This window comes from Eretmochelys imbricata, chromosome 23 (assembly GCF_965152235.1).
Source record: "Eretmochelys imbricata isolate rEreImb1 chromosome 23, rEreImb1.hap1, whole genome shotgun sequence".
Taxonomy (NCBI): domain Eukaryota; kingdom Metazoa; phylum Chordata; order Testudines; family Cheloniidae; genus Eretmochelys; species Eretmochelys imbricata.
In genome coordinates, this window is record NC_135594.1 from 813,279 (window position 1) to 825,532 (window position 12,254).

Below are 12,254 nucleotides of genomic sequence, written 5' to 3' on the forward strand. Positions count from 1 at the left end.
TGGATTTCTAACACCTCCCTGTCCCCACTACAGCTAAGAAACACGCTGGCTCCAGAGGGGCAGGGTGGGGCCATGTGGTGCCCGCAGCGTGGGCAGGGATTGCACTAGCCTCCGAGAGCTGTGCTGTGTCCATGGCCAAGGGCTCATGGCAGGTGTGCTCTGTACATGGAAAGCCAGGGCCTGCAGCAGACCGGCTCCGACCAAAGGTCCGTCTAGCCCTGTGTCCTGTCTGCCAACAGCGGCCAGTGCCAGGTGCCCAAGAGGCAATGAAGAGAACAGGGAATCACCCAGTGATCCATCCCCTGTCGCCCATTCCCAGCTTCTGGCAAACAGAGGCTAGGGACACCATCCCTGCCCAGCCTGGCTAATAGCCATTGATGGACCTATCCTCCATGAACTTATCTAGTTCTTTTTTGAACCCTGTTGATAGTCTTGGCCTTCACAACATCCTCTGGCAAGGAGTTCCACAGGTTGACTGTGCGTTGTGTGAAGAAATGCTTCCTTTGGTTTGTTTTAAACCCGCTGCCCATTAATTTCATTTGGTGACCCCTAGTTCTTGTGTTACGAGGCGTAAATAACACTTCCTGATTGACTTTCTCCACACCGGTCATGATTTTACAGACCTCGACCCTATCCCCAACCCCGGTCGTCTCTTTTCCAAGCTGAGAAGTCCCCGTCTTATTCATCTCTCCTCATGCAGCAGCCATTCCAGCCCCCGATCGTTGTTGTTGCCCTTTTCTGAACCTTTTCCAATTCTAATCTACCTCTTTTGAGATGGGGCGTAGCAGATTGAGCACTCACCACCATGGCACCTCCTGCTAGTCAGTCTGGGAATTAGCTCTTCTCAGCCTTGGAGCACCCCCTGCTGACCAGCGTCTCACCTGCCTCAGGCCTCTGTGTCCCTCCCAGACCCTGATACCCCTTTCCCTTGGGGTCCTGCTCACAGCAGCACCCTACACTCTGGGTCTCCCTTCTCCAGGGAACCCCCTCCCCCATGCCCACCTTGCCTCAGTGGCTACTGCCAGTCATCCTCTAGTCCTCTTTCTCTGGGGCAAATTGCCCTTCATGATGGCCACTCGTCATTGGCAAGGGGGGTTTGGACCTGCTGCCCCAGACCCTCCCTAGGCCTTCCTGTCAGGCTGCAGCCTGGGAGGCCGCCAGGCTGAGCTCCCCAGCTCAGCCTGCCCCTTCTCCAGCACTGTTCTGTCCCCGCCCCTGCTTCTGGCAGCCAGGTCCATCTCTCTCCAAAGCCAGAGAGAGACTGCCTGCCTTCTGGCCCTGCTGCTCTTTTATAGGGCCCAAACGGACCCCAATTGGCTCCAAGGGCTGGCTTTTAACCTCTTCAGGGCCAGAACAGGGTGACCGCCTGCTACATGGGGTGACCACATCCACACGCAGTATTCAAGACACTGCCGTACCATGGATTGATACAGAGGCAACATGATATTTTCTGCCTTATCTCCCCCTTTCTTAATGATGCCTAATACTCTGTTCGCTTTTTTGGCTGCCGCCGCACATTGACCAGGTGTGTTCAGAGAACCGTGACTCTGAGTGACTCCGAGATCTCTCTGGCATGGTAACAGCTAATTCAGACCCCGTCCTGTAAGTAGAAGTGGGATGATGTTTTCCAAGGTGCATCACTTTTCATTTAGCAACATTAAATTTCATCTGCTATTTTGTTGCCGGGTCACCCAGTTTTGTGAGGTCCCTTTGTAGCTTCCAGAGAACCACAATCCTCCCCTTGGACGAAGAGCAACTGCTCCCGCGTCACCAGGAGCTGAGCGATCTGAGCACCCAGACCGGCTGCAGTGCCTCCCGAGCACCCGTGAGCCGAACTGTGCTGGGGAGAGAGGCTTGGCTGTGTTGGACGGGAGCGAGGGCCAGCTCTGCACCCAGCCGGCTGAGCTCCTCTGGTCCCCACTGTAGGGGCGGACGTCCAGGAGATTAAACCTATTAACGGATTTGAAACCAGGTTTAGCACGGGGGTCTGGCAGGTGGCAGCCGCCCACGCACGTTACTCCAGTGCTCCTGCTGGTTCCACCAATCCAGCTACATTTACCCGGCGCCCGGCGCCCCAGGGACCCTCCGGGGCTTTACCCAGAGATCACCCACGGTACTGCAGCTTTCTCTGGGGTGGAAGCCATAACGGCTGCACCCTTCCCTGAGATGGAGCCACAGCCCCTTTAAACGTTCTGCGGGAGGGTGGCTTAGGATAGGGGGTTAATTAGCAATGCTGGAATCTGGCCAGGGCCCCGCGTTTAACAGGTACAGAAAGCACCAGCTGCCCAGATTTCTGTCTCAAAAGGACAGCCCTGCTGGCTACGCCCAGACGGATTCCACAGGGAGCATGTGCCCAAGTGAAGGGCCACCTCCAAGGCTGCCCATGCCCACGGCCGTGCCCAGGAGCGCAGGCTGCCCCATTAAGAGATTTGTCAAGTCACACGCCCCCACCCCTTCAAGCTGCATTCTCAGAGCTGTGCTGGGCACACATCACCCGAGCTGCCACCCCAACCCCTTCCCCCAGGAAGAACCTGACGCAGCCAGGCCCAGCGGCTTGGTGAAGGTTTTATTGTAAGAAAGTCCGGTACATTGGCATTGCTTTTACATGATCAAAAGCGGCCGGACACCGCGGGAGACCTGGGCAGGACAACCAAGCATCCCAGGGCAGCACCGGGGAGTGAAGACACCTCTCGCCCGAGGCTCCTGCCCCCAGCGAGCAGGGTGGGGGAGTTCTACCCCCTGTGGAAAGGGTTCACGGTCTGCACAGCAGTGGGTGGAACCGGCTCCTCAGGAGCGCAGACCAGAAGGATGGGGACACATTCAGCCGGCCCAAGAACAGCCCCTTGCAATGGTTACAGCTGAGAAGAGGCAAAGCGCGGCTGGCTCCAGCCCTCCCAGCACAGGAGACATTGGCTAGTAGTGCTTGGACAGGGCTAGCTATGGCTGGGGACCACACACATGCCCCCGGTTAACACACAACCCTCATTTGGACTTCGGAGCTAGGGGGGCAGGGTGAGCCGGGGCAGCCGTCCCAGACACCAGCAGGGGAGGTTTATTGCGGACAGATGCACGTCGGATCCCAGACGTTTAGTGCCGGTTACTGGAACAACCTCCTCACCCACCTGCTCGGTGTCATGCAATTCCCACCAGAATAAACCCTCCAGGCCACCCACACACCCACCCAGCCCTGTAGCCCCAGGGAGGTTAACCCAGACAGCTGAGCCTCAAAGCACATCCTGCCCGCACGGCTCTGGAAAGAGGCTCTACCGATCCGTGGAAGTCATAGAGGGAGCCGCCTGGCCTCATGTCGGGGGGGGTGGGAGGGTGGCTCTGGGGCATCAGGGCTCTCCATTATCCTGTCAAACGGGGAGGGAGAGAGAGAGAGGAGAGAGACAGACAGACAGACAGACAGACAGTGCTGTGAGTTCAAATCCTGGCCATGGATTCGGTCAGTGCGGCTGACAGACATATCACCCCACACCCCAGCAGATGCTGCAGTACGGACCGCAGTGGAGAGCTCCCAGGTGGGAGGCCCAGCAGCTAAAGTTGCTCGCTCCTTGGTGGCCCAGCGGCAGCTGCTGCTTTGCCATGTCCTCAGACCAGACCCCAGCCTGATCCTGCTCCCCCGAAGTCAATCTCCCACCACCCCGCTGCCAGCAGACTCAGGCCCCGGGTTAGCTGCCCCGTCAGAGGCACGAAGGGGCCTGGCACAGCCACCAGCCCCGGGACAGGAATGCGCAGCAGCCCCGGGACAGGCTGCGGCCGGTTTCCCTGTTGGGGATCTGCCTATCCCCGTGACAAAGCGAGCCGTTCCCTGTCTGGGCCCAGCACGGCAGGTGGGTCAATCCGCAGCGGGAGCACCCCGGCCAGCGGGGGCCGCGAAGAAGCAGAGGGACAGAGAGAAGGGGTGAGGCCCACTAGCGGCCAGCGGGCAAGGACGAGGTCTTACGGAAACACACCCGCTCCACGTCTGTGATTTGCACCACACCCAGTGCCGGCTCCGGCTCCAGCTGGCTCAGGGTCTCCGCGGCTCCTGGGGACGGGAGGGAGAGAGCATCAGCAGCCGGGGGCTGCGGGCAAACCCACCCCATCACCCCAGCCCAGGAGCACATGGTTCCCTCCTGGCTGGGGGTGAGCGCCCCGGGGGGTGAGCCCAGCACGTAGCCCAGCCCGCCCACTCTGCCACCAGCCCAGCCATGGTTCCCCGGAGGCCAAAGGGGAGACTCCCCTCCCCCTGCCAGCTCTTGCCCCGAGCCCCCATCTCCAGACCCTGCCCCCCAAGCACCTTGCATCGCAGGAACCCCCAGCTCCTCAGGGCTCCCAGCTGCGGGGGTGGCCAGCTCCCGCCTCTCCGTGCTGCCAGGGGCTGCTAGCATCATCGATCCCCCTGCCCGAGCCGGCTCCTCCTGCCGTCCAGTCTCCACGGGCTCAGCCGTGCCCCACCCACCCGGCTCCGCAGCTGGGGGGCTCGGCCCTGCGGGGAGATGGGAGCCATTATTTCCTGGGATGATGCCCCCCAGTACTCCCGCCCTGTGACCCCTTCCCACTGTTAACTCCTGCTCCCCTATCCCACTGGGACTGCACCCCAAGTCCCACACCACCACATTGCCCCTACAGGGCAAACGCCCCAAGCCAGACCAGGCCGATATGTGCCCCCCAATACACAGGCTCTCCTCCCCTCCCACCAGCAGGGCCCAGCCAGTGCCTCTTACCTGCAGCCTCTCCAGGGGGCCCTGCCCCCTGTGCCTGGGGGGCGGGGCCGGGGCCCTGCGGGGTGCTGTCCCCCACACTGCCCCGGGGCGAGTTCAGCTCCATCTCCTCGCCCCAGTCTGAGACAGGCTGGTAGCCCTCAGCTGGGGAGAAGGGGCTGAGGGCTTTGCCCTGTCCTCCATGGGCTCCAGGTGGTGGCATGTCCAACTTGGGGGCTGGGCCCCGCCCAACCTTCGGAGCCCGCGGGGCTTTCGGGGCTCCCACGGGGGGCACCTCCTCCTCCTCGCCCAACGAGCTGAGATGGCCTTCATCGTCATCCTCCTCACTGACATCCTCCCACTGATCCTCATCCTCATCGGGGGGCTGCTGGGGCTCGGGGGGCAGCTGGGGGGCCAGTCCCTCCGTCTGCTGGCACAAGGCAGGGCAGAGACGTTCAGACAGCGAGGGGCAGCGGGACCCAGGGGGCTGGGGCTGGGGGCAGGGGACGGGGCCTGATCCCGTGAGGGTGAGTCTCCATGACAGGACTGGGGGAAGTGGGGCCTGTAGGAGACAAGGGGCTGTAGGGAGACATGGGGAACAGCTGCAGACCAAGCCACCTATGAAGAGGACCAGGGGAAGGGTGGGGTCTCCCCGAATGGCCATGGCTGGACCCCCCGCCCCCACTTACCTGCGGCTCCTCGTGGCAGGGGTCGAGCTCCTTGGCCACCGGCCCCTCGTCCTTCTCCTCCCACCGGTTGTCGTGCATGCTGGGCGGGGGAGGAACAGGCATCAGGAGGGCCCAACCCAGCCAGTCCCCATTCAGCACCTGCCCCACCTTTCACTGCAGAGCCTGGCCCCCAGGGGGCTGTTCCCTGGCTAGGGGAGGCACAGCCAGGGCTCCCACTGCCCCACAAGCTGGGGAGGGGGTGTGAGAGGGGGGACACGGACGGACAGGACAGGACACACCAACGAACAGGGCCAACTAGCCCAGGAGGGGTTCACACCAGCCCCAGGGAAACTGGGGTGCAGTGAGAGCCCCCCTCCCCCTTGGTCACACAGGGAGTTAGTGGCTTAAATAGGGACAGAACCCAGGAGTCCCAGCCCCCCGGCACCTCCAGCGCTCTAACTTACCCGACCCCACTCCCTCCGCCCAGAGCCAGGAATGGAACCCAGGAGTCCGGCCCTCGTCCCTCACACAGCAGGGCAAAGGTGGACTCACCTGTAGGGCTTGGTGGGCGCGGGTCGGCCCCGGCCCTTCCTCCTGCGCTCGGCCCGGTGCTCGGACAGGAACTCCCCGAAGGTGGGCGGCCTGGGGGGGCGCTTGTTCTCGTCTGAGAGGAGAGGGCAGCAGGAGTTAACAGTCCGGGGGCAGGGGAGCTCACAGCAGGGATGCCCCTGGACCAGCCCCCGTGGCTGGGGGGGGGAAGCAGGCAAGGGCTGGACGATGCTTCCCAGGAGCAGAGGCCTCAGGATCACCCCAGGGTCTGTCCTTGCCGGGGCCACAATGCCAGTCCAACCCGTGGAGAACCAGTGGGTCCGCCCCAGGGCATAGGAACGGACCTCCCCCCACAGGGGTCCTGCCCCCAGGGCACAGTGTCCCCCACCCACCCACTACCGCTATGCTGTCCGGCAGGGGACCCCCCCCATCCCCGCTTCCTCGCACCTGGGCCCAGGGAGGTCCCACAGGGACCAAACACCCTCCAAGACAGACATCCTCCCCTATATCCCCCCACCCATGGGGAGGCCCCCCCCAGTCTCCACCGGCCCCTGGTGCTGCTGGGGTCACTTACCACGCCTGGCGCCCGGGTCCGGTTCTGGTGCTATGCCACAACCCTCCTTAAACCTGAAAGACACGTGCCAGGTTAGTGCAGCCACGGCCGACCCCTCTCCCCACCCCACGCCCCCCCGCTCCTCAGACCGGGCCTGATTTGCCCCCCGCGACACCCTCCCCAAGCGACCCAGCTCAGGCCCCGAGAACCAGCGCAGCCCCGGGGCCTTCCCCACCCGCCCCAGGAATCCCGCTGCGCCGCCCTCCTACATGGTGTCCGTCTTCTCGGCGTCCCACTCCCGGCACCACTGGCCCGTGGGCTTGCGGTGCCGGGCCAGCCGCTCCTGGTCTATCTGCTCCCGCTCCTTCTTCCAGCGCATGTACTCAGCCCGCTCCCGGCCCGTCATGGACAGCGTCATGTCCAGCGGCCCCCCGCTCTTGGGGCCTGGCCGGCGGCCCTGCAGGGAGGGGGAGAGAGACACGCGGCTCACAGCCAGAAACAGGCGTCTCACAGGGCCGTGGGGCGGGACCCCCGCCCCGCCCCACACACTCCCACCCAGCACAGCCCCTGCCCTGAGGGGCTCCAGCTGGCCCTGGTCAGAGGGGCAGGTGGCTGGGATACACCCCCACCCCCCACATGCCATCTATCCCTCCCACAGACCTCCACCCCAAGGCCCTCCCCCATGCAGGGCCCCCCTTGGCTCCCCTCCCCCCAGGTACTTACCGGGGCGTGCCACTCCTTCTCCCGCTCCATGCCAGTCTTGACCTTGTCAAAGTCGGCCCCCCCCCAGTTGCGGACGTGCCGCCGGCTCCCCTCCTTGCGGTCAGCCTCCTGGAAGGAGCCGCTGCGCCGTGGGTCATCCAGGAAATTTCGCACCGGGTTCTTCTCCTGCAGCCCGTCCTGCAGAGGGGCAGGGTCAGCCCGGAGCCACGGCTCCCCCACCGTCTCGCCCAGCCCCACGGCAAGGAGGGAGCTGTGGTGCAGACGGCCCAGCACAGGGGGCCTGGAGGCCCGGGGGGAATCCACCACCCCCCTGCACCTCCCAGCAATGCTAGCAAAACGGGGCGGGGGGGAAAAGAGGTTTCTGACCTGGCCACCCCTCCCTGCCCTCCACTCACCCGCTGGTTCCGCTCATACTCCGCAATCTTCTCCATCTCCTCGTTCATCTTCTCGATATTCTGCCGCCTTCGCTCCTCCCACTCCTGGCGCGGGGAGGGGAGCGAGACCGCGGCAGGCCCAGGGGACACCGGCAGAGAGAGCGAGAGCGTGAGTTGTCTCAAGCGAATTTCCTTCTACGGCAGAGCGTTACTGACCGCGCGGGCGAGGGGGAAGCAGTAGACGAGACATGCTGGGATTTCAGGAAGGTTTCTGGCACTGTCCCACATGGCGGTTTCATAACAAACCAGGGAAACGCGGCCTAGATAGAGTTACTCTAAGGTGGGTGCCTGGCTGGTTGGAGACAGCACCCTACGAGGACTTATCCATGGTTTGCTCTCAAACCGGGAGGGCGGATCCAGTGGGGTCCCGCCGGGGCCAGTCCTGGGACCGGTCAATATTTTCCTTAGTGACATGGATAACAGAGTGCACGCTTATCAAGTCTGCGTACGATGCCCAGGAGGCTGGAGGGGAGGGGCTGCCAGCACTTTGGAGGGTAGGGTTAGGGTTCAAAACGACCTTGACCAATTGGAGAACTGGTCTGAATTCACCCAGGTGAAATAGTCGCACTTCTCTTGGGAAGGGGGGGCTGGGCGGAATCAAACGCCCAGCTACAAAACAGGGAATAACTGTACATCTGGAAAAGCTTTCGAACTCTCGGGGGAGTTCAGCTCTGGAATAGGCTTCCCCGGGCGGCTGAGAGACTGGGTCAGACAAACCCCGCCAGGGCTGGTCTAGGTTTCCTTGGCCCTGGCTCAGCACCGGGGGCTGGACGCGATGACCTCTCGATGGCCCTCCCAGCCCGGCATTGCTACGATTCTGTGTCCCATTCCCCAACGGCTCAGAGCTGGTGCCCCCCAGAGAGACCCCATGTCCCACTCTGCAACCCACCCCCTGGGGGAGAGTCCTGCTATGAGCCCTTCACCCCCTCATCCCTCTCTGCTCCACAGCACCTGCCCCAGCAGAAAGCAACACACACCACCAGCACTAGTGCAGCGAGAGTGAACGCACGTGCAACGCACTATTGCTGAACTAGGCCCAGCCTGGCAAACTGCCCGCAAGACACGACGCACCTTGGATTTCCTGTCAGGGCCTCCTTCTCCTGCCGCCGTGACCGCGCCGGCCGCTCCTCGGCCCCGCGGCCTGCGCCCTCGCCCGCCCAGAGATGGCCCATCCCCTCCGCCGCCTCCTGCCCCTTCCCAGACAGACAGGTCAGGATGCTCCGCCCGCGGCGACCGGCTGGCGGGGTACGGGCCGACCCGCCCCACACCCCGGGGACCGGGGCCACGGCTGGCCTTGGGCGCGCCGGGGGACTTCCTGTCGCTGACCACACGCTTCTCCTGGGGCGAGGGAGAGACACAGAGGGTGAGATGCCAGGGCTGGGCGTGCAACACCAGGGCTCGACCACAGCTGCTCCCCACCCTCCTCCCCTGCAGCACCCCGACTTAGTGTTCTCCTCACCCCCCACACTAATCACCATACCCCTCAGCTCCCCAGCAGCCATGCCCCCTGCCCCTCCCTGCTGGCTCCCCCACCCCCCCTCCCCCACCACAGCAGCTGTGCCCCCCCACCACTGGTTTACCCACCCCCCACTCTTGATCAGTGGCTACCTTCCCCCCCCAGCAGCCCTGCCTCCCCACCTCACTGATCAGTGCTACTCTACCTTGCCCCCCCCATGCATTGGCGGCTGTCCCGTCCCCCTCAGCCAGCCCCAGTGCTCACCCCAGGAGACAGCAAGACCTGGACAGTGATGGAGAGGTCCTTGTCCGCCCGCTTCCTCTCGGGCTCCCCCTCGGAGTGGCGCGGCCGGCGCGAGCCCGTCACCGCGATGCCTTCCTGCTCGGCCTTCTTCCGATCCTCTTCGATCTCCTGCGGGGAGCGGCAGGGACGTGACGGGGCTCCCGGGCCGAGTGCGGGGTGAGGGGCCCAGCTGGGCTGGTACCTCCCCGCCCCCCCACCTCGATCCCCAGAGCAAAAAGCCAGGACTCCCCAATGTATGCATCCCATCTTGCCCCTGGAGCCTGGTATCCCCACTCCAGTGCACCCGTCTGGACTGGTACCGACCCCCTTCCCTGCTGCCCGAGATCTGGACATCAGGCCAGGAACCCCCCCCCCACACACACACCCCACAACCACCAGCACCAGATGCCTTCACTTCACAGAAAATAACCCCCTCCCCCCATGTCCTTGTCTAGGGGGCCCCCAGGGATTCTAGGACCAGCCCCCCCCCCCCCCCCCAGCCTGGTGTTACATAAACCGTCCCCGGGGCTAAGCTGCTGCTGGGCCTGTGTGTCCCATGAGCCAGATTACAGGGCTCCCCAGGGCCCGTCGGACACCCCGGGGCTGGCCCCAGGATGTGGGGGGCTGGCACCGCAGGGGAGGGGGAGCTGGGAACTCACTGGGGCTTTCCTACCTCTAACGCCTCTGCCCAGCCCTCCCCGGGGCACCAGCCCGGCCCCCCCAAGGCCCCCCGGGCCAGCTCTCACCTGGTAGCGCTTGATGAGCGCCTCGTTCTTCTTGCGCAGCGCCTCGATGCGCTTGTCCAGCTCCGCGTCCTTCTCCTCCTTCGACTTCAGGTCCAGCGCGGCCGACTAGGGAGAGAGCGGGGAGAGCTGGGGGGGGCCCACAGGGGCAGGACCCCCCCCAACTCGGAAGGGGGGCAGGTGGACTGCACATCCCTCCCCACCCCCCAGAGGGGCGCGGCTTGAGCCCGACACCTGGCACCTTGGGGAGGTGAGGGGATGGGGCCACTGGGGGCTGTAAGGGGGCTGACATGGGCTGGGGAGGGTCCCCCCAACTCTGGGCTGGGTCAGAGCAACCGGGGCGACCCAACTGTGAGTAACCCCTGGAGCTGCCAACAGCACCGTGACCCCCAGGACAGGACTCCTGCTCCACCCCCACACTCTGCTGGGGTACCCCAGACCGAGGGGGGGCAGGGTGGAGCCAGAGCTGTGAATTCAACACCCCCCCGCCCTGCCGGTTCTCCCCCCGCCCCCGGACTCACCATCTCCTGGGCCGGGCCGGGCGGCTCTGCTCTGAAAGACACCGGGGTCAGTCCTGGGCCTGGCCCCTCCCGTGTGGGGCAGGGCCAGGCCGTGACCCCCACTGCACAGAGCCGGGGGGCGCCCCGGGGCACGCAAAGACAGAGACCGACGGGGGGAGATCCCCAGCCTCCCCCTCACCTCCCAAACCTTCCACCAGCCCCACTCCCAAATCCTCCCCCACCCCCCTACCCCGGACCCCTCCACCAGCCCCACTTACCCCCCCGCCCCCCAAATCCCCCCCCAGCCCCCTACCCCGGACCCCCTCACCAGACCCGCACCCCAACCCTCCACCAAGCCCCCACTCACTTCCCAAACCCTCCACGAACCCTGCCCCCCGAATCCTCCCCCACCCCCCTACCCCGGACCCCTCCACCAGCCCCGGCTACCCCCCGCCCCCCAAATCCCCCCCACCCCAGACCCCTCCGCCAGTTCTGCTTATCCCCCGCCCCCCAAATCCTCCCCAGCCCCTTACCCCGGACCCCCCCACCAGCCCCGCTTATCCCCCGCCCCCCAAATCCTCCCCAGCCCCTTACCCCGGACCCCCACACCAGCCCCGCTTATCCCCCGCCCCCCAAATCCCCCCCAGCCCCCTACCCCGGACCCCCACACCAGCCCCGCTTACCCCCCGCCCCCCAAATCCCCCCCAGCCCCCTACCCCAGACCCCCACACCAGCCCCGCTTACCCCCCGCCCCCAAAATCCCCCCCAGCCCCCTATCCCGGACCCCCACACCAGCCCCGCTTACCCCCCGCCCCCAAAATCCCCCCCACCCCCCTACCCCGGACCCCCACACCAGCCCCGCTTACCCCCCGCCCCCAAAATCCCCCCCACCCCCCTACCCCGGACCCCCACACCAGCCCCGCTTACCCCCTGCCCCCCAAATTCCCCCACCCCGGACCCCCACACCAGACCCGCTTACCCCCCGCCCCCCAAATCCCCCCCAGCCCCCTACCCCAGACCCCTCCACCAGCTCCGCTTATCCCCCGCCCCCCAAATCTCCCCCAGCCCCCTACCCCGGACCCCCTCACCAGACCCGCACCCCAACCCTCCACCAAGCCCCCCAGCCCCCACTCACCTCCCAAACCTTCCACCAGCCCTGCCCCCCAAATCCTCCCCCACCCCCCTACCCCGGACCCCTCCACCAGCCCCGCCTACCCCCCGCCCCCCAAATCCCCCCCAGCCCCGGAGCCCCCCGCCCGCCCCACCTGTCCCCGCCGCTCCCGCCACCGCGCTCCTCCCACTCCCCCACGTGGCTGGCCCCACATCCGCTTCCTTGGGCGTGGGGGGGACCTTAAAAGGGCCACGACAGCCCGTCAGTGTGTGGGCCCGCCGCAATTGGCGGGTCTGAGCCACGCCCCCAATCCCCGCCCGCGGCCCGGCTCAGTCAGGGGGGCTGGACCCGACAGCAGCCGGGGGTTACCCAGCCCCCCCAGGCAGAGACAGGGGCCTCTCCGCTCTGTCTGTCCCTGAGTCCCTCCGTCCCTCCCTCCGCCTGCCCTTCCGTCCGACCGTCCGTCCGTCCCTCCTCCGCCCCCTATCCATCCATCTGTCCACCCTTCCCTTCCTCTGTCCACCTGTCCCTCCGTCTGTCCGTCTGT

General features: G+C 65.4%; 1 protein-coding gene across 3 annotated transcripts; it reads right to left on the minus strand.

Moving 5' to 3' along the window:
* Positions 1-2,551: 2,551 nt before the first annotated feature.
* CCDC9 (coiled-coil domain containing 9) lies at positions 2,552-11,897 on the minus strand. 3 transcript variants are annotated; one of them, XM_077840381.1, is made up of 15 exons: positions 11,862-11,897; positions 10,618-10,643; positions 10,100-10,204; positions 9,336-9,482; positions 8,687-8,953; positions 7,577-7,660; positions 7,182-7,358; positions 6,728-6,915; positions 6,480-6,532; positions 5,909-6,020; positions 5,378-5,456; positions 4,713-5,118; positions 4,286-4,474; positions 3,960-4,033; positions 2,552-3,356 (listed from the first exon to the last, which is right to left on the minus strand). In XM_077840381.1, the coding sequence occupies exons 2-15, from the start codon at positions 10,618-10,620 to the stop codon at positions 3,339-3,341; spliced, it is 1,902 nt and encodes a 633-aa protein (XP_077696507.1). In that variant the 5' UTR covers positions 10,621-10,643; positions 11,862-11,897; the 3' UTR covers positions 2,552-3,338. The 3 variants fall into 3 exon arrangements, with proteins under 3 accessions (XP_077696507.1, XP_077696508.1, XP_077696509.1); XM_077840382.1 differs by having other exon boundaries at positions 10,618-10,648; positions 11,862-11,889; XM_077840383.1 differs by lacking the exon at positions 11,862-11,897 and having other exon boundaries at positions 4,713-5,115; positions 10,618-10,812.
* Between the last annotated feature and the right edge of the window lie 357 nt (positions 11,898-12,254).

What these genes read in the sequence shown, in the direction of transcription:
- CCDC9 (XM_077840381.1), bottom strand. An exon ending in AGGTCTTGCTGTCTCCTGGG is followed by an intron (nt 8,954 to 9,335) that starts GTGAGCACTGGG and finishes CCCTCGCCCCAG; the next exon opens with GAGAAGCGTGTGGTCAGCGA. An exon ending in CCTGCCACGAGGAGCCGCAG is followed by an intron (nt 5,119 to 5,377) that starts GTAAGTGGGGGC and finishes GCCTTGTGCCAG; the next exon opens with CAGACGGAGGGACTGGCCCC.